The following is a 20,706-nucleotide window of genomic DNA, read 5'->3' as shown; positions in this document are numbered from 1 at the left end:
TCTGAATTTTGCATAAACCTCCCTTTCTAATTTAAACAGTTTTTCCCTGTGACCAGCAGAATGGGCTGGAAAGTCGCTACCGAAAACGAAAGCCTTGTTGTGAAACTGGGAAACGGCAATCTTGGTGCTTGTGTGGTTGTAGAATTAGTCCGAAGTTTGGCAGAGCAGGGCCACACTTCGCTTGACCCAGTGGTTGGCGGGCAGACGGGTGGCGAGCAGCACCGGCAGCACGTAGTTCGTCGAGTGGCCCGTCGTCGAGAGGGTTCCCTTCCGTTCGGCCGTCTTGTAGACCGGACACCGGTACCGGGTGCCTTCCACCAGTTCCGACAGCTTCGTGGGCTACAGAAACCGAAGGGAGTTAACGGACGTTCGGGCAATCCAGCGTCCACCGGACACTCACCACCAAGTGCAGGATGGGCATGGTGTCGATCAGCTTCTTCGGAAGCTGCTCCTCGAGACAGGCCCTGGCCAGGTCCCAGCGGGCTCCCTCGAGAAAGAGACCATTCACGTACACTCCTTGTTCGGGTGGATTCGTTACGCTAGAAAGGTAGGACCGAAAGGCATCACCATCGCACCATCCCCGGAACGGACCCCTTCTGCACTTACGTCGACAGTTCCTGGAGTACGATAAAATCGTACGTCAGCAGATCGATCGGGATGCGATGCTGCCGGGCATAGTTCTGCATCGCCGCTGTCAGAAAGGCTTGCGTAAAGTAGAACCCGGACAGCCAGAACACGGTCGGTTTGCCCTGTTCGCTCCAGCGCTGCAGAAAGTCAAGCCGCTGCCGGAAATCGGCCACATACGAACCGATCGGCTTCAGGCTGGGGTACGATTTGTTCATCCAGCTGTCCGGGATGCGTCGGAATTGGATCGCCGCAAAGACCGCTTCCAGCTGTGGGGTCAGTGCGATCAGTCCGGCAATCGCCTTCCGCAGGTTACTGCAACTGGTCCGGATCTCACCGAGCAGCACGCTGAACCGTTCCATCTCCTGCACCAGCACCGTGTTCATCGATTCGCCGTAATCCACCGGGAAGCGCCCCTTCACCTGCTCCAGGTTAAAGTCTTCCTCTGGTAGCATCGCCGTAATCTCGTCGACCATTGCCAAAACTTGACGCTCGAGCTCCGCATCCGTCCCACCGCTGGTGCCACCCTGCGTGGTGATCATCGCATCGATCAGTGTCCGCGAAGCCGTCAGATCGCGCGTAATGCCCGCGTTCGGATGCAACCCGTACACCAGCGGGCTCGGGAAGTTCGGGATGCTGTTGGCGATGTGCGCCAGGTACTCGCGGTGTTCGTTTCGCAGCGGCAGCTCGTAGCACTCCGACAGCTCCGACAGCCGGTAGTTCGGATCGTGCACGACCCGTTCGTTCACGTAGTCCTCCAGCAGCGTAACAATCGTCCGCCGATCCCAGGTGTCCGTCACGCGCCCACCGTAGTTACACTCGCCCGCCAGATAGTTGATCGCTTCGTACGGGATCTCGTCGTACTGGTTCAGGAACACGCGCAGCTGCAGGACCGAGATCTGAAAGTCGGACTCGTTGAACCCGTACGCAATGTTCCAACCGAGCGGCCCAAATTTGCGCCGCTCCTGGACGACCGCGTGGAAGAAGCACACCCCAAACAGGAGCTTCGAAAAGGCCCGATCCTTGCCCGGGCACCCGGTATAGAACGCATCGTCGTTCATCGGCTCGGACCGGTACGAACGGAGCAGATTCTGCTGCAACCCCGTCGGTGGCTCGTTCGTCATCTTGATGCCGTTCTGCAGGATACTGGCCGGAAACTGGTCGGACGGGTAGCTGGTCAGCCACAGCCGAAACGAGGTCGTCGTGTTGTAGTGGTCCATGCTCTCCCACAGCCGCTCGAGCGTCGGCATCCAGCGGCCGGCCAGGTGACAGTTCTGAAGGCACACCCAGCTACCCTCCTGCTGGGCCCGCTCGATGATGCGCTCAGCAATCGGACCCTGCCCTTGGCCGAGCGAGATCGATTGGAACGTTTCGTCGAACCCCATCTTCTCGGCGTACAACAACAGCGCGTTCATCGGGTCGGCTCCGGGTGACAGAATGAAGATCAGCGGCGTCAGACAGTTGGAGTCCTCGTACGAGCGCGCAATATCGAAAGGAGGGGGCGCCACGTACGGCGGGCCCATCTCCGACGCCACAAACTCCCCGATCGCCGACACGAACTTGTCCGGACGCACCGTCTTCAGCACGATCAACTTCTCGAACCGGTTCGTCTTCTCGTCCCACGGCGTAGGCAACCGGAGCGCCTGGGGCTCTTCGGCATCGTAATACGCCCGCCAGTCCACCAGATTGTCGCTGAAACTGGCCACGAACCCACCAAAGTCAGGCAACTGCTCCAACCGACACACGTCCTCCCAGAGCTTCCCGGTAATCCACCGCGGATCGGGATTCGGGACGGACGTCGATTGCTCGTCCGTTCCACCGGTCAGTAGAAACTTAAACTCCCGCGGATCGATCTGGCTGCAAGAGATCATGATCTTCGTCGTGAGGATGAAGGAAAACAGCAGCTTGTCGCGCTCGAATAGCGACCGGCACACGTTGGTGTAGAGATTCAGGGTGACCGCATCCATCAGATACTTCAGCCGCCGGTACAGCTCCTTCGTGCGGTTCGCGTTCTCAATCGAGTACACGTACAGGGCAACGAACCAGGCCAACGAGAACTGGTACATCGGGTCCACGTTCGGGAGCTCCGTGATGCAGTAGTATAGGGTCGACGAGTGAGCCGCTACCGGCCGGTAGCTCTGCCGGAACGCTTCGATCTTCTGCTCGATCTCACGCGAATCCTCCTGCTTCCGGACGATCTCGCCCGAGATTCGCTTCGAGTCGTCCAGTATCTTGATCGCACTCTCGTCCTCCAGAATGTCGCCCTTGCTCTCGGACAACGTTTTCAGGATCCGATCCTCGACGTCCTTCAGCATGGCCACGTTTTTCGCCCCCTGCAGGATAAGACTTTGGCGCAGCTCCTGCAGATCGGGACGCTCCTTGGCCACCACGATGCCCAGCAGCTGATCCTCGAGGCCCTGGATCGTGAGCGCAAAGTTGATGACCGTCACCTTGTTGTACACCTCCGGCAGGTAGTGCGGATTGCGCAGGCACGACGTCAGGTAGAGGCGAAACTTGGGCGACAACGGGATGGCATTCTCGCCGATCGTGATGTACTCCACGCCGCCCTGCACGTACGTATTGCGGTTCAGGAGCGGATCCAGGGGCGCTTCCAGTTCCTCGAACACGCTCTCGATCAGCACCGGGTGACCTGCCTCGACGCACGTCTCGATCTTCTTCATGTAGTCCGCCTGCGAGAACTTGACCACCACCAGGTGGTTGTTGCGCTCCATGCTGCGGATCCACTTGTTGGCCTGTAGCTGCGGATCGACGAAGAGCGAGTAGCGGGACGAGCAGTCCATCACGATGGCATTCTCCGTCGAGAAGGCGTCCGTCGGCAGGCCGGCAATGTTCCAGTTCTGTATCTTGATTTCGGTGCCCAGCACCTCCACCAGGCTGTACTGGGGCGAACAGGGAACACCGTGCGCCAGGCACAGCGAGTGCCACTCGGCGACGCACCGATTCCGGAACGGAGCCGACAGGGGCGCCAAGTAGGCGATCACCCCGCCCGACACCAGGATGTCACCGGCCAGACTGTCGTACAGACGCTGCAGGTGCTCGGCCGAAGCGATCCACCGGGTCTTTTCGCCCCCGAGGCCACCGATGAGCGTTTCGGCGCGCTGCAACTTGTCCTTGCACAGCTGCACCTCGTCCTCGACTTCCTGCTTCTTGCGGTTCGCGATCTCCAGGTTGTCGTTCAGCTCGGCCACGCGCCGCTCGAGGGCGGCCGCCATCAGGCGCTTCTCGTTCAGGATCGCCATCGTCTCGGCGTACTCCTTCTCGGCCTGCTTCAGCTTCTCCTTCTTCGGCGCCACAATCTTGGCCACCGCGTCGTACAGGTCCATCGCGATGATCCACTTGCACAGGCCCTCGGCCGCGCTCGACGCCTTCGCCACGATGTGCGGCTGAAAGTCCTTGTGCGGAATGAAATCTTTCCGGATCTTGCGCATCACGTCCGGGTTGATGCTGTCCTTGTCGAAGTCCTTTAGCGTCTGCAGGAACGCCAGATCACCCAGAAGCCGCTTGCTGGGGCCCCAGTAGTCGAGCATCTTCTTCCCCGTCGCCTGATCGGCCACCTTGTCCGGTGCGATACCCTTCATCACGCAGACGGCCGCCATTACGAGTTTTACCACCTCCGGTGGGTTCTTCATCGACTTGACCAGCGTGATGTCGGTCGGCTTCAGGGTGTTGAGCGCTTGGATCGCCTCCTCCAGGATCGGGATCGCACCGGCCAGATCTTTCTCGCAGTCGGCCTTCAGCACCTGCGCCTCGGCCGCCTGCACGTTCGCCACCAGCTCGTCCTTTTTCACCTGCTCCGTGGCGGCCGTCGCTTCGAGCGACTCCTTCTCGATTTCCTCCGTCATTTTGCGCGAGTTCTCCGCCATCACGATCAGCGTCGGCTGTAGGGCGTTCAGTTCGATCTGCATCTTCGACACGGCGTCCGCCGCCGCACTCAGCTTATCGAGCCCACCGAGGTACCGCAACTTGTTGCCCGTGATCTCCGTCTGGTGCTGCTGCGTAAGGTTGCGAAACGATTTGATGAGCTCCAGGTAGGAAGCCGACGTTACGTACGTAATGCGACCCGTTTCGGCCGCAAACTCGGTCGCCACATCCCGGGCGATCACGTGAAACTGTTGGCACAGCAGCACGATCGAGTGTTTTACGTCCGGCGGCACGTTCAGCTCCTTCATATACTTCTCGGCCACCTTCTGCAGGGCGTCCTCGGGCCACGCATCGAACCAATCGATCGTGCAGCAGTTCACCAGCGACGGGTAGAGGCGGATCCGGGCCCGGAGGGCGCCCCCGATCGGGCTGAAGCAGATCACGATGTGTAGCTTCTGTTTGCAGCGATTCACGAAGAACTGGAACACCTCCAGCGGGCTGATGTCGAGGTTACGGTTGCCACCCTGGGCCGCCAGACGCACAAGCTCCAGGATCTCCTGCCGTTCGTCGATCGCAAAAATGTTTGGCACCTCGCCCAGATTCAGCAGACAGTCGATGTCCTGCAGAAACGCTTCCTGCTGCAGCTGGGCCTCGGTCAGCAGAAACACCGTGTCGTGCCCGAGACCACCGGCCTCCTTCAGGACCCGCTTCAGATCTTCGCGCCACTCGTTCAGCCCATAGAACTTGGTGATCTCCGGCTGAAACAGTGACTGGCCGCAGATCTGGGCCGCCAGCTTGGTGAGCGATTGGCGGCCGGAACCACCCATACCGATCAGCAGCGAGCTACCGCCGGCCATCGAGATCACGCGGCACACCTTGTTCAGGTGCTGCAGCGCGTACTGGAACAGCACAATGTCCAGTTTCGCTTTCCGCACGCTCCCGTTGTACTCGGCCAGCACCTTGGCCGCCAGGTCGCGCAGCTGCTCGACGTGTGCCGTTTCCTCGTACTTACGATCTTCCGTTTCGGCGTCCCCATCGAAGTAGCTCCCGAACATCAGGTTACTCAAACTGGCCATCCGCACGGCACCGGTCGCCTCGTCGAACAGATCCGGTAGTAGGGCTTCGGGTTTCTCTTTGAAAAACGTCCTCAAGTTACTCTGCAGCTTGTCAAACACGAACGCCCGATCACCTCCATCCACCAGCCGATCGTAGAAGATGCGCATCGCCTCGTGAAGCCACAGCTTCGGGAACAGCTTCTTGCTCTCGACCGACTCGCGCTTCAGCATGGCGCACCCACTGACGACCCGCAGGACATCGCGCAGATTGAAGATGTAGTGAGCTTTGGCCGGTGTCGGCAGCAGCCTGGCACACGCGAACTGGTACGTATCGAGGGTCGCGCTCACGATCATGTTCACCACGTTGATCACGTCCGACGCATGCCCTCCCTTCCGGTAGCCGTCGAGCAGGATGGCGGAGAAGATTTTGAACATCGTCTCGTCGTTGAAGTTGCTGATCGCAAAGATGCTGAAGTGGCACAGGAAGCGCGGGTACACGTCCTGCCGGCTGCCCCCGACCAGTCCGCACGCCGCCATCACGAGAATGTCCCGGAGGTACAGCTTCGTCGTGTCACGCAGATCGTACCAGTGGCCCTGGTCGAAGTACTGGCGCATCAGCTCAATAGCCGGCTGCGCTCCGTACGGCTCCTTGACCGGCATGTTCATATCGTCGATAAACAGGACGCACGTTCGGCCATTCGGTGGCCCAAACACGCCTCGCTTCTTCTTGATCAGCTTCGACACAATCAGATCCTGCGTCTGGTTTGCGGTGATTTGCGTGGTGAACGTGATAAACGTTGGCAGGCACTTGTCCTGCTCCATCTTGCTCATCATGTAGTTCTGGATGTAGTACGTTTTGCCCGTTCCGGTCGGACCCACCAGCAGCAGCGGCTTCTTGTTCTACAACCGAATCCGATGAAGATCACTTGGGATGAGAACTAGCTGATTCGAATCCAGTCCAGTTAACCTACCTTCACGTGGATGTCCAGTATGTGCATGTAGCGGACCGAGTCCAGCGTCGGCACGAGCAGTGTGAAGCCGGCCTCGTTCTTCATCTGGCGCACCATATCGGGGTAGTAGCGCCAGGAGCCCTTCTGTTTGAAGTGGTACACGTAGTCCAGGATCATGCCCTCGCCCGGCATCGACACATCAATCTTGCCCACCGCTTCCGGCACCGGGTGCTGCTCGTCCGTTCCCTTCCAAATCTGAGCTCAATCGATTAACGAAGGATCGCACGTGGCCCTACCCTCGCTCTACCTACCTCTCGGTAGAACTCATCGAACTTGGCCTTCGATTCCGAGTCGAGCACACCGCCGAGACCCCAAACGACGGCGTACAGCATCGCGGCCTGGAACCAAGTGAACAGATACTTTCCGTACTCGTCCGGGTTCTCGTGGCACGCCTCGTCGATGACCATCTCGAAGATGCGGAGCGTCGCCAGCAGCAGGCTCGTGTCGCCCGGGTGCAGGTACTGGTGGCCGTGGTTCCGCACGAACGCCAGACAGTCCGGCACGAGCCACCGGAACAGCTCCATCAGCAGATCGTGCCAGTCGTGCGTCCACGCGTTGTTGCACCGCCCGATCCACGACTCCACGAACGCTTCCCACCCGATCACGGACGGCTCGGTGAAGATCATGCCGCACCGGGACACGGTGGCCGGCGAGGCCTGCTCCAGGTCCATCACCTCGAAAATCATCGACATTCCGCCCGTCATGCTGATCACCTCGCCCGACGTCAGACACAGCTTCCGGTTGTCGTCCAGCACCGTGTTCATGTTTTCGATCCACACCGCATCGACCGGCCCGTCAAACACGAGCCACTTCCGGTCCGGCGACGTATCCGCGGCGTACCGCCGGAAGATGGCCGCCGCAATGCCGTCGGTCCACTCGTACGAGATCGGATCAAATGCCCCGTACAGCTGGCCCATGGTGACCGCTTTCGGGTTCACCACCTCGAGTTGGGTTCGCTGGAAGGGCGCCGCGCCGTTCCCACCGTTCCCCCGTCCGTTCGCTAGCCGGCCAAGGCAGGCGGCCAGCACGCGCAGTGTCATCGATTTGCCCGAGAACGGTCGGCCCACCAGCATGAAGCCGTGCCGTACGATCATCATCTCGTACGTTTGGATCACCTTCGTCCGGAAGCGATCGGTCGGCTGGAGGTTCAGCTCGGTGCACACCTCGCGGAATGCTCGCTCGAGCAGGGCGTAGTCCGCGCGCGGCAGCTCGACGCCCGGGAACAGATCGGAGATAATGCCCTCGAACAGCGGGACGTCCTGGGCGAGAAACTTGGGCATATTGACGTCCAACAGCGAGCGCAGCAAGAGCATCTCCTCGTCCCCGTCCGGGTGCACCTTCTTGAGGTTGCCGCACGCCTGCAGCACCGTTTTGACGGCGCGCATCCCATAATCGTAGTGGTTCTGCGACGACAGCTGCTCGGAGCAGAGCCGGTACGTGGTGACGATCTTGACCGCGAGCGTGCGCGCATTGGTGAACCCGAACGAGTAGAGCGAGATCTCGCCGATCATCGCGTAATCCGGCACCATCATGGCTACCGTTCGAAACAGGACCTTCAGGTTGTCGGGCAACTCCGAGCGTCCGGCGTAGCCCGGGTTCATCGTGATACACACGTAGCAGGCCGGGTTGAGCGGTAGCTCGGTGCCCTCAAACTGGAAGCGCTTTAGGCCGGCCCGGACTGCCTGCACGATGCACAGGATTTGCTGTGCCACCACCGACAGGACCTCCAGTTCGATGCGATTGAACTCATCGAAACAGGCCCACGCTCCGGCGGAGGCAAGCCCTTTAAAGAACTTGCCCATCGCCCGGTAGTCTAGCCCGTCGGAGCAGTTAAACACCTTGCACTGGACGGCGAGCGCTTTGGCGAGGTCCTTCGTGGTTTCCGTTTTGCCCGTACCGGCTGGCCCCTCGGGTGCCCCGTTCAGGTGCAGCTGGTAGGCGCCCATCAGGGTGCGGTAGCAGCGATCGGTCAGCGGAGTGATAACAAGCCGGTCAGAATTGCCCAGGTACTCGCAGGCGAACGGAACCGCCGCGTTGATGATCTTCACCGTTACGCTGGCCGGGGCCGCGGTGGACGCGTCCGGTGGCGCGTCCCAGTAGTACCGCAGCTGGGCCAGCCACTGAAAATCATCTTCCGCCGAGACGCGGTTTCTGATCAACTCCTGCACGACGTCCTTCGCGTGCACGTCCACCACGATGAGCGCCTTCACGGTGATGCGCTCCAGGTTGGAGAGGTCCCGCGAGCGCATCAGGGCCACCACGTTTAGCAGCTCCACCTGGAGCCGCTCGAACAGGTCCAGGATGAGCGTGTTGTTGCGCTTCCGGAAGCACTGGTGGATGCTGGCGGCCCAGTAGATCTGCGACACACACAGCACCACCATCCCGGGCCAGTCCCGGACCCAGCGCGAGCGTGCCCTCTCCGGGTACGCCCGGTACGCACCGGCCAGCTCGTTCCGCACCGCCCCCAGCATGGCCGCTTCAACCCACGCGAGCCACCTCTCGACGCTGCCCCGCGCTTCAGCCGTCGAGACCGGCTCCACAAACTGCACGCGTTCGTGTTCGATGCTCCGCATCGATCGAATGTCCAGCCGTTCGTCAAACTCCAGCCGATCGATACCCTCGAAGCACTTGCCCAGGTGTGGCTGCACGCGCAGCGGGTCCTTCGTTTCGGACAGGATCTCCAGCATCTCGTCGTTGGAGAGAAAAAAGAAGCGCGGAAAAAAGAGCCGCTTGCGCTCCAGGTACTCGTTCACACCGTCCGTGATCTGCTCGAGTAACCCGTTCGCCTGTTCCATCGCTTCCTGGGCACCTTTGGCGGCGGCCACCACGATCACCGCCCGGGTTGCCTCGACCGTGCGCATGTACGCGCGGTACGTGCCGTCCACCTGCTGGAACATGCGGCCCTCGTTCGGCATCTGCGCCACGATGTCCTTGGAGGAGAAGATCGGCAGCAGGTACAGCCAGCTGCCCTGCACCTTGCCCCACTGCTCGATCGTACGGTTCACGCGCGTCAACGTGCGGTACCACTCCTTGACCTCGCTTTCGCACGGCTTCACGAACGCCGAACCGCGCATTGCCAGCGTCTTCATGATGTGATCGTCCAGCACGGCCTGGATTTCGTCCAGCGCCGTCAGGATGCTGATGCCGGTGTCCTTGAACGCGCCCAGCTTAAACTGAATGCCCTCCCACTCGGCGATCATCGCCTGGAGGCTCTGCTGTAGCGCCAGCTCCTTGTTCGCGCCGATGCTGATGATGTCGAACTTTTCCAGATCCTTGTCCAGCTTGTAGTTGATGATCTTGCGCAGCGTCGTACCGGCATCGGGCGTCAGGTCGAACCCCGCTATCTCGGACATCTCGTCCCAGTGGCGATCCTTCAGCGCCGGGTTGCACATGATCTTCACCACGTACACGCCCAAATCGAAGTCCTTGATCGATTGGCTCATTCGCGCACACAGCTTCAGCGGGCACGGATGCTTCTCCGGGTCCGGGTCCTCCGTTTGTCCCTGGCGATTTGAGACAGCACAGTGTTAAGCCTTTACCCGGAATCGTACGAGCTGTGGGACACACCTTAAACTTGCACAGCGTGTTTTCCAGCATATCCGCCTTGATCCGGTTCCGGTAGTACTTCTGGGTCTTTTGGAACTCCTTCAAAAATTCGTCCGTCTTCGATCGGACAATCTCGGGCTCCAGATACTCGAACGGTCCATCCATCCAAACGTTGTAGTACCGCAACCAGCGCATGCATAGACTTGAAAAAAGAAAGAAGTGTAGGAAACATTACGATCAAGGGATCGTTTGATGGTGGCTACTCGCGTTGTTACCGGATCAGTTTGTAGAACGGTACGACGAACGATTTGATCGCCTCCAGCACCTGGTACTGCGATTTGGGGAACTTGAACAACACCTCCTCCTTGTTGATCCACTTGACGTAGTCCTCGAACACGAAGATCTGATCGATGTACCCGTGCAGGACAACGATGTAATCGCGGAACTTTTCCGACATGACCATGTCGTTGATGATCGCGATGTGCGGTATCATTTCCTCCATCTTCTCGTTTAGCTGCTTCGTCACTTCCTGCAGCTTTTCTTCGAACGAAAACTTGTACTGCTCAAAGTTGGTCGAGTTCACCTCGAACACCGACTGGATGCGGAAGTACCAGTTGACGCTTTCCACCTGCAACTCCATCTGCTCGGCCGGCAGCTCCATCAGCTCCACCAGGTAGGCGTTTATCTGGCAAAGGCAGAAACGGCAGAATGGGGGGGGGAAAAACATCCAGACCCGGGGAGCGTCCCACTCACCTTCATCGTGATCTGTATCTTCTCCTGCAGCTCGTCGATGATTTCCGACTTTACGCGCGACATGTACTCGCCGTTCGCCATCAGCTGCTCGGTGGAGGTCGGAATCTCCAGCGCTTTCTCCTTGATTTCCTCAAACTCGCGACAGATCCGCTGAATCTCGCGCCGATGCTCGATCGCAATGTGGTCGGCCACCCGGTCAATGTAGCGCTCGACAATCTTTCGCAAACTGCCGATCGCATCGGACTGGTTGACGATCGCCATCGGGAAGTACTCCTTCTGCACCATGGCACGGATCTTGTCCTTGTACCACTGAAACTCCTCGATCTTGGCAATGTACTCATCGAACGTGCGCGGTTCGGACAGAAACTCATCCAGTTCGTGCTTCGTGTCCAAGCTCAGCAGTCCCGCAAACTGTGCCTGGAAGTCGGCCAAATACTGCGCCAACGGGCGGAACGCACTCGTCAGCACCACCTGCACCTGTTCGTGGGCCTCCGCGATGCACCGTTCGGCGATGCCAACCCGTAGGTACGGTGGGTTCTTCGGTTCGAAGCTGGCCGCATCGATCAACGACTCGAGACAATCGAGACGATTCCCGACGGCCATTATGTCGTCGATCGCGTTCTGGTACACGCTGTAGATGTCGTTCAGGCTCGGAAACAGATCGATCCCATCGTCGCAGATGGCCAGTATCTTCATCTGCGGAATCTGGCGCACGTTGAGCAGCGTCCGTTGCAGGGCTCCGATCGTGCGCAGCTTGGCTTCGTTCAGCTCGCGGTTGATCAGCACCCCGACACAGTTCAGCACCTTGGTCCACATCGATTTCGGGACCGTGCGACGCTCGTAGTGCTTCTTGAGGATGGCCACGATCTTCGGGTACCACTGCTGCCCGATCAGGCCCCCGACCGCCTGCAGATCCTTCTTGATCAGATCGCGCAGCTCGTTCAGCGTGATCTCCTCGCCGGTCCGGTAGCGAGCGTAGTCGTTCAGATACACCGGCAGATCGGTGAACGCGTAGTGGACAATGCAGCGCACGAACGGGTACGGCAGGAGCAGGTTCTTCTGAATGTACGCCCTACTGCGCAGGTACTGGCGATAGTTTTCCGTTCGTCCGACGCGCTTGAACTCAAACTTTTGCCGCTCCGGCACGAAATCGTTCGGGCCGGGCTTCAGGATCTTCTGGCAGCTGTACGCCTTCATCACCTTGTCGAACTCGGCGTGCACATCGGCCAACTGCCGTGCCAATACTGCCGGGTATTGCGCGCGGAGCCGCTTCGGAACGTACGAGAGAATTTTGTCCTCCGTGCTGGCCAACATCTTCGGTACCGGTGCCCGCCGCGCGTGCTCTCGCAACTGCTCGGCATAGTACGACTGGGGCCGCGGTATCACATCCTCAAAGTCCACCGTTTTGCTGCGACAAATTTTTATTTTCTCCTGCGAATCGAAATCGAACGGCGGTCACAGAAAGCCCACTCCCGTGTAACGCGAGCCCAAACTTACCACTGCCGCCTTCCGGCGGATGAAACTGTAATGGCGCCGCTCTTTCACCTCGGATAGGAACAGTTTCAGCAACGGATTCTGCATGTACGGTTCGTTGTCGTACTTGTCCAGCTTATCGCACGGTTTGTGCAGCTTCGCAAGCCGTTTGCTCATGGTGATTTTGGGGAATTTTAGTACACACTCTCTACACTCACTACCGGGAACACGCTTCACGGCCGTTGTTCTTCACGCTGGAGCTGGCGGAAAAATGAGCCTCAAGAACTAGAGAGTTTGTACCGGACAACCGATGGCTGTTTGTTGACGAAAATTAAACAACGCCTTTTTGCGCCAGACAACTGTTCGGTTGCTTCGAAAGGATTACTGTGATTCAGCACCATGGCAACCATTGGGGAGGTGCGTTATTCATGGTGAATCAGTTACTATAGCGATATTTGCGGAACGCTTGCTGACGATGCTGTTTGCCAGACACGCTGACCTTAACCTCGTTCGGAGCACGGAACTCGATGTTTGGTACGGAAGTTCATTGATCCGGCATCATTCCGCGCCGAAAAACCATGGTACCACTTGTTGATCCTTCAACCATTCAACCGTTGTTGACCCTTTTCTAGCAAACTTCGTATCCCCGCAATTTAACCCCACGACAATTTATCCTAGTATCCATAGACATGCAACAAGGATACGAAACGACTGACGAAGAGCAATAAATTGCCCGTGAAGAGCGCCGCGTTGGTATGGTGCTGGAGATTTATCAAGTGCTGATTTGAATCGAGCAATGTTTCGATTTGGCTGCAGCACTGATTACTGCTTGCATCCTAATCTTCTTCTCGGCTTATTTGGCGCTACAACCGCTGCGTGGTCTTAGCCTGCACTAGAGACAATGTTAATATCTCTGGTGCTATTCGTAACGGATCGTTTTTTACGGGCGCGGTTGTTAGCCCCGCGCCAACCCGCCCTGTCACGCCACCGGGGCCAGCTGTGTGATAGTTCGGTGCAGTGTTTTTCCTTAAGACCCTCGCCTGTAATTTATTTTTTTTTAAATCTCTTAAAACCTCAAAAGCCATCTTTGGAATATTTTTTATTTCCACTTTCCAAATTCAGCTGGTGCGAGTTTTGCCATGTATCCAACGAAAGTGGAAGCGAAAATAGAAGCCAATTGGTCATTCGGAAGCTCGATCGTACGAAACGGGTGAGTAACGGGAGGCGGGAAGGAAAACCGATCGAATGCGTTACCAGGAAATCCGATCCTCTGGAACGCCGGATAATCGAGAAATGAGGTGTGGCGATGCGCGCCGGGAACAGCTAGTAACAAAAAATTCTACTCATCCGTTAAGAACGATTTTGTTCGAATGACCAAATTGACAGTATTTAACAACTCACAGCATCACTAAGTAACCATCTTTTCTCTTGGGGCGCACAGAAGCTGTCAAACGCCGACCTTTGTCCGAGAACGAGAAACATTTGTCCAGAAAACGATCGCAAAGCGGGAAAACGTTTCTCTGTAAAAAAACTGTTGGAGTCGAAATGGCACCTTCGAAACGGTCTAAAGCTTCATCTGCAGCCGAGTAAGATGACGATAACCAAGAGTAAATATATGTAATAGCGCTGTTCTTTCTAGAACCACGCCTAGATGTCGAAATTGCCTGTCAGCTGATGGGGCTTTGGAGCCGGTCTCTTCCGACGAAAGAGGCGAATATCTGTTACAACAAGTATTTTCCTGTACAAATGTTCAGGTAATATGTCCTTCTAATAATGAATTATCTCATGGTTTCGTAACGTTACATGCTCCGCATCGTTTTGCAGATGCAACTGTTGCCAGAATTTCCGACGTATTTGTGTTCGGCCTGCAAATCGCGGTTCGACTTTTATGATAAGTTGCGCTCGATATGGATTCTGAACAATGCAAGAATCGAACGGTTTAAGGAAGAAGCCGACACCACCCATTTGGCCGGTTCCGATACAAGTGCAGAACATTCTAACAACGACATGCAGCCAACCGATGGCGTTAAATTGGTGGTCAAAACAGAGGTTGCCGTAGAAGATTCGGAAGAGGATTATCAATTGAGTCAAACAGTTTCTAATTTACGACAGATAAGTAGTACATACGATTATAATCATCATGACGATTTGTTCGAGGCAGAGGAAGAATCGCTGGAAACACTTTTGAAACGTGAACCAATGGATGACCAGCAGCAGGATCAGCCATCAGATAATGATCTGAAACATGAACATAATATTCTCAAAACGGAGCCATTCGATGTCGAAGAAGAAGCTTCTCTTGCAGGGAAGACCAACACGGGTCCTGACGACCCAGCTTCAATTTCAGATCACAACAATTTGGGTATCAAGTATGCCGCTGAAGGCTCTACATTGAATGAAATAGATTGTGAAAAAAAATCAGAATACACTGGTAATCAACGTGTCTCCGTAGCCGGCGAGCAGCGACTGTTGAGGTCAAATAAGCGACGAAGTTCCCAAAAGGATATCGCCGCTGCAGAGTTCTCAGATTGTACAATGCAGCGCTCCAAAGTTGATCGTAATAAGCATAGGAACAAGAAACAACACCAGTGCCCTCAGTGTTCGGCCACGTATCCAGACACATTCAAGCTGAAGATTCACATCCGGACTCACACCGGCGAAAAGCCATTCATTTGTAAAGTCTGTAACAAAACGTTCCATAAGGCACGTTACCTGAGGCAACATATGCAAATTCACGACAAAGACCAACATCAATGTCCTCATTGCTCTGCCACATTCGCACGGCAATCCCAGCTTAAGGATCACATTAGGACTCACACCGGCGAAAAGCCATTCCAGTGTAAATTCTGTAGCAAAACGTTCCATGCGGCAAACATCCTGTGCAAACACATGAAAATTCACGACAAGGACCAACATCAATGTCCTGATTGTCCTCGCAAATTCCCACAGCAATACCTTCTTAAAGACCACATTCGGACTCACACCGGCGAAAAGCCATTCATGTGTAAAGTCTGTAGCAAAACGTTCCATGCGGCAAGCAACCTGTACTTCCACATGAAAATTCACGACAAGGACCAACACCAATGTCCTCACTGCGCTCGCAAATTCCCATGGAAATCCGGTCTTAAGGACCACATTCGGACTCACCTCAGTGAAAAGCCATTCATGTGTAAAGTCTGCAGCAAAACGTTCCATGCGGCACGCTACCTGAGCACCCATATGAATATTCACGACAAGGACCAACATCAATGTCCTCACTGTCCTCGTAAATTTGCACGGCAATACCATCTTAAAGATCACATCCGGACTCACACCGGCGAAAAGCCATTCATGTGTAACGTCTGCAGCAAAACGTTCCATGCGGCAGGCATCCTGTACAACCACATGAAAATTCACGACAAGGACAGACATCAGTGTCCTCATTGCCCTGGCAAATTCGCATGGCAATCCCAGCTTAAGGATCACATCCGCACTCATACCGGCGAAAAGCCATTCATGTGTAAAGTCTGCAGCAAAAGGTTCCATAAGGCACGTTACCTGAGGCAACATATGCAAATTCACGACAAAGACCAACATCAATGTCCTCACTGTCCTCGTAAATTCGCACGGCAATCCCGTCTTAAAGATCACATTCGGACTCACACCGGCGAAAACCCATTCATGTGTAAAGTCTGAAGCAAAACGTTCCATGCGGCCACGTTCCATGTTCCACGCAGCCTGTACAAACACATGAAAATACACGACAAGGACCAACATCAATGTCCTCATTGTCCTCGCAAATTTAAACTGCAATCCCAGCTTAAGAATCACATTCGGAATCACACCGGCGAATAGTCATTCCCATATGAAGTTTGTGGCAAAGCGTTTCAGCCGAAAGCCTTTCTGCATAATCCGATGAACCGATTCACACGAAGGACAAGAACTTGTCAGAACGACAGCATTCTGAAATTCACAAACTGCAACAACCAATTTATAGCATTAATTCAATTTGAACGTCCTGATAACAGAATAAATTCGTTCAGAAGAAACATGATAGTTGTGATAAATGAAACAGGATGAATAAAATGCAGTTTAAATAACGATCATTCACTAACATATTCTGAATTCAAGCATTCTTAGGACAAAAATTAGATATTACTTCGTTTACCTTTCTTAGAATACTTTACTGAACACTGAAATAAACAACCTTCTTCTATGTATAAAAATGAATGTTTATCGTACATCCGTCTATATCGCCTTTTTTCCAAAACTACTGAACCAATCCGCCTGAAATTTTGCAGTGTAGTTTTGTGACACTGCGATTCTCCCCCACCTCCGGGAAGGAAGGCTTCAATACAAACGTAACGCAAAATTCAGTAGATTTCGGGTGGTTTTCGAACAAATCGAACCAAATTCTGTAGGAGGGAGTGTTTTGGGAAAGGAGAAATATTGCCGGAAACAGCTATTATTATATGAAGCAAGATCTGGGTGCATTAATTCAACAACGGAACGCAGCATTTCATCCATAGATGCGAAAAATAGTTAGTTAAATCTCGATTTACTTATGGTTAAAAGAGCAAAACAAAACTGCAGTGCATTGCAGGCAAATGACTGTGGGCCATTTTATTGAGCTTCTAACTCGCTCTCCGTTTGCCCGCACCGACGAGCTTATCAAACATTCGCTCTACCTTCGCGTCGCTCTTGATTGCCACCTTCCAGCGGGCCGGATCCCGTTTGTAGGTGTCGACCAGCAGCCGCTTGTTGATGCTCACGCCCCAAGGTTTGCCGTTCAGCTGGGCGCACTGTTCCGACAGTTCGCGTACGATGCTTTCGCGCTGTGCCGGATTTCCTGCCTCGAACATGAGTTCGACCACGCGCGAACCGTGCGCCGTGAGGACGAGCTGACTGTACTGTCCCTCCAGGTGGCGCACCATCTTTTCGCGTGACTTTTCGCCGACAAAGCGCGAGCCAAGGTATGCATTCGCGATAAACGAGCCACGTGGATCGCTCAAGATGGCCGCCAACCGATCGTTGGCCAGCTCGAGTAGTGCTGTGACGAATTTAATCGGTTTGTTAAACTCCAACACCGTTTGCAGGATCAGGGAACCGTGAAGATGCACTTTCGGTGCCTCCCGGGGCGTAACATCCGTTGGGACAAGGTGCAGAACGGCGGTGAGCATCTTGTCCGGGCCCACCTCGGCACAGCGCAGTGCGTCGAGCAGTTGCTTCACAAACTTTCCCTGCTGGCAGGAGAGGCGTGCGCAAGCTTTGGCCAACGCCAGCAACACTCCCGAGTGTCCGCAGCGCAGAATTTCGCCGAAGCTGTCCTCCAGTTCGGCGAAAATTGCCTCAACCGTCTCTTTGTCCGTGGCGTGGTCAAGCAGTTTCTGCACCGCAAAGTTGCACGATCTGGACAGTGCCAGTTCCGTGAGGTGTCCGGAGAACAGCTCGGGGAAGAGTTGTTCCTTGAGAAAGCCTTCTGGAGCGACCGCGATGCACACTTCCAGCAGTCGAATGGCAACGTCTTGATGGAAAATGGTCGGCAAACGGGAGGGTTTCTTCTCGGCATCACTGTCACTCTCTGGCTCTTCCTTTTTTACGTCGTTCTTCTTAGTGAATGCTTCGCGGTGAAGTTTGTCGCAGAGCTGCTGCAGTTGAAACTCATTGCCAGGTCTAGCGAGCGCTTGGAGCAAGATTTGTAGGACTACCGAGGACAGCTCACTGTGCGGAAGGTTAGCGAACTGTGGCCAGGTCATCAGGCGGACGTTAAAATCACGCAACAGCTTGCTCCAAGGTTCCGGAACGATGAGATATTTTGCCGTCCCAGAATCGTCAGCAGAACCGCCTACTTTGGTCACCTTCATTTCCGCCAGACCGCTCAGGTTCAGTATGCACTGCCGCACGACGTAGTTGGCCGTGCAGGACCACAGAAACTCTTCGAGATTGTTGAGCGCAAATTTGGCCAACCGTTCGACGAACTCGCGACACTGGCGCCGGTGTTCGTCCCCGTAGCTCTCCTTCAAATTGTACTCGTAGCTTGGCCACATATTTTGCTCCCCTCGTTCGTTCGAAACTTTCTGTTTCTTCGGCCCCACCGGTTCACCATCGTCCTGCGGCTCCTCCTGGAGGGGGGCTACCGCACGCAGCAGTGCCACGTAAAGCATCCGTTGCAGGACGTGCGAAGCGAACGAATCGCAGCACACGACCCGAAAGTTGTCCCCAAACACCGTCATCTGGCGGGCGAACGTTTCCTCGTCGGTGTACGTGAGCAGATTCTCGAGCACACGGCTGCCCAGCTGGTTGGAAGCGGTCCGGATTTCTTTGCCCTCGAGCTGCGCCAAAACATTGTTCGCCATCAGCTGCAAACAAACGAGAACGTCGCGAAATTACCATTCTTCTTTAATTTTACCATTCGAAATTTACCAATCGCTCTTCGGCATCCTCCTGTTTAGTCATCGTTTCGAGAATCCCTACCAGATATGTGTACTGCTGCTTATCTAGCTCGGCCCCGCGTCCGAAGTTACCCTTCCGTCCAAAGCTCTTGGCATTCTGCAAAAACCGATTGCGCTTACGTTTCTTGGCCCGATTTTTATAATGCTGCGATCCCAGTTTGATTTCACCGTCCATTTTTTCCTCTTCAATGTTTACGATTTGCTCAAGAACCATGTGCGAGCTAAACGTTGCGGCGGTGGAGCACTTTATCGCCCTCGGAACCAATGTGGGCCTCGTGTTCTGGTACAATCGCAAGACGGGGGCCATGGAGCGACTGGCCACCGAGGGCGGTTCGCCAGAACTGCGGTGCGTGCGTATCATCTCGTCCGTCGAGTACATGGTGGCCGTTGGATGTCGGGCCGGGATGGTGAACATTTTTCAGATCCCCAAAGCGCCACCACGGGACGTGTGCGCCGAGTTGTTGCTGAAAGCGAAACCGATCGAGCGGTACACGGTCCGAGGATTGCACCGTGCGCCGATCACTGAACTGCTGTGGTCGAAGAACGGCATGAAGCTCTTCTCGGCCGATGCTTGTGGTGTGGTTGTGCTGACCGAGATGGGATACAGCACGAAAACGTGCCAATCGCGTGAGATCATCAACGAGCGCTACGAAATCGTCCAGATGGATCTCCGCCCGGGCCAGCTGCTGGTGTCGAGCTCCTTTCGCACGGTGATTTGCCAGCCCGAGGACGGCGGCACGCAACGGTGGCGGGTGGCACAAGTGGGGAAGAAGGACCGCAAAATGTTGGCCCCATTCGGAGCGATCTTTGCCGAGCTACACGCCAAACAACAGATCGTGGCGACGCGTTCCGGCTTCCGGCTGTGGTTGGCCGATTGCGAGGGAAACGTCGCGCAAACCCTCATCTTCAAGGAGCAGATGCGGGAGACAAACTCCGAAATCTCGTTGCTCAATCCGAGCCGCAACCCGATTCGGATACCGACGACCTTCGGTAAGCTGTACCCGTTCGAAGCGCACCAGATGGTAACGGTCGCTAACGGTGCCCTGTTTCTGCTCGATCTCGAGCGTGTGGCCATCGTTGGGTCGCTGACGCGGTTGCGTCACATCGTGGACGTGGCCGTGGATCGGAATGAAATTCTCATTCTCGAAAGTTCCCGCTCTCTGGTTCGCGTTGCGACCCTTCCGGACACCAGTCACACGACGGTAGTGTTTAAGAATTTGGAACTCTTCGCCTGCGCCGAATCGCAGGTGGTGGTGGCGGACGAGTGCCGTGAAGAGACCACCGAATGCACCCCCCGTACCGGAAGTCAACCGGCCGGCCGGCAGCAGGGCGACGAAGAACGAGCGCCACCGGTAGCGGTCGCCGTTGTCAGTGGCTCCTCGGCGGTGGATCAACCGGACGGAGAGGCGCGGCTTATTAACGTGCACATGCGGAAGCTCGAACTGTTCGACACGCTTAACGAGCTGAAGTACGACGAGTCGATCCTTTTTAAGAGTGGCCGCCGCAGCCGGAAGCACCGGGCGAAGGTGAACCCAATCGTCGAGATTGGCCAGATACCGAAGGAGATAGAAACAACGGACGACGAAGCCACCGCCAGCTAGAGCTCCGTGGTGGCTCCGCTCTCTGCTTTAAATGGACAATTTGTTAACGGGACACTTTGTACCGCGTACCTCCCCACATTCCGTTGAGAGCTTTTATAGGATAGGATTTCTTTTAACCATGGCCATGGCCAATAGAAGGCCAATTTACAGCACCGCCGCAGGGGAAGGATAAATGGCTATGCGTTGTTTCGTTTCAATTCATGGTCCTCGCCTACTGCCACTACTCCAAATGCCAGAGCCGGTTACTATATTGTTGTGATTGTTTTCCAATGAGAGAGAATAAACTATTTTGTTATGCAGTCGCTTGCTGAACGGAATCGGCGCCACCGAT

General features: G+C 55.6%; 3 protein-coding genes across 3 annotated transcripts; 1 reads left to right on the top strand and 2 right to left on the bottom strand.

Moving 5' to 3' along the window:
* Positions 1 to 144: 144 nt before the first annotated feature.
* LOC128268131 (dynein axonemal heavy chain 12) lies at positions 145 to 12,520 on the bottom strand. The gene is made up of 9 exons (XM_053005152.1): positions 12,368 to 12,520; positions 10,871 to 12,301; positions 10,393 to 10,802; positions 10,139 to 10,319; positions 6,823 to 10,074; positions 6,533 to 6,766; positions 607 to 6,461; positions 401 to 539; positions 145 to 339 (listed from the first exon to the last, which is right to left on the bottom strand). The coding sequence occupies exons 1-9, from the start codon at positions 12,518 to 12,520 to the stop codon at positions 145 to 147; spliced, it is 11,850 nt and encodes a 3,949-aa protein (XP_052861112.1).
* Positions 12,521 to 16,956: 4,436 nt separating this feature from the next.
* Positions 16,957 to 18,949, bottom strand: LOC128277287 (nucleolar protein 9). The gene is made up of 2 exons (XM_053015729.1): positions 18,746 to 18,949; positions 16,957 to 18,681 (listed from the first exon to the last, which is right to left on the bottom strand). The coding sequence occupies exons 1-2, from the start codon at positions 18,947 to 18,949 to the stop codon at positions 16,957 to 16,959; spliced, it is 1,929 nt and encodes a 642-aa protein (XP_052871689.1).
* Positions 18,950 to 18,986: 37 nt separating this feature from the next.
* LOC128277284 (WD repeat-containing protein CG11141) lies at positions 18,987 to 20,685 on the top strand. Its single transcript, XM_053015726.1, has one exon. The coding sequence runs from the start codon at positions 18,987 to 18,989 to the stop codon at positions 20,373 to 20,375; it is 1,389 nt and encodes a 462-aa protein (XP_052871686.1). The 3' UTR covers positions 20,376 to 20,685.
* Positions 20,686 to 20,706: the final 21 nt, after the last annotated feature.

The sequence above is a fragment of the Anopheles cruzii genome, chromosome 2, assembly GCF_943734635.1.
Source record: "Anopheles cruzii chromosome 2, idAnoCruzAS_RS32_06, whole genome shotgun sequence".
Taxonomy (NCBI): domain Eukaryota; kingdom Metazoa; phylum Arthropoda; class Insecta; order Diptera; family Culicidae; genus Anopheles; species Anopheles cruzii.
Note: the sequence above shows the minus strand (reverse complement) of the source record. Positions and strands in the feature narration are given on the sequence as shown.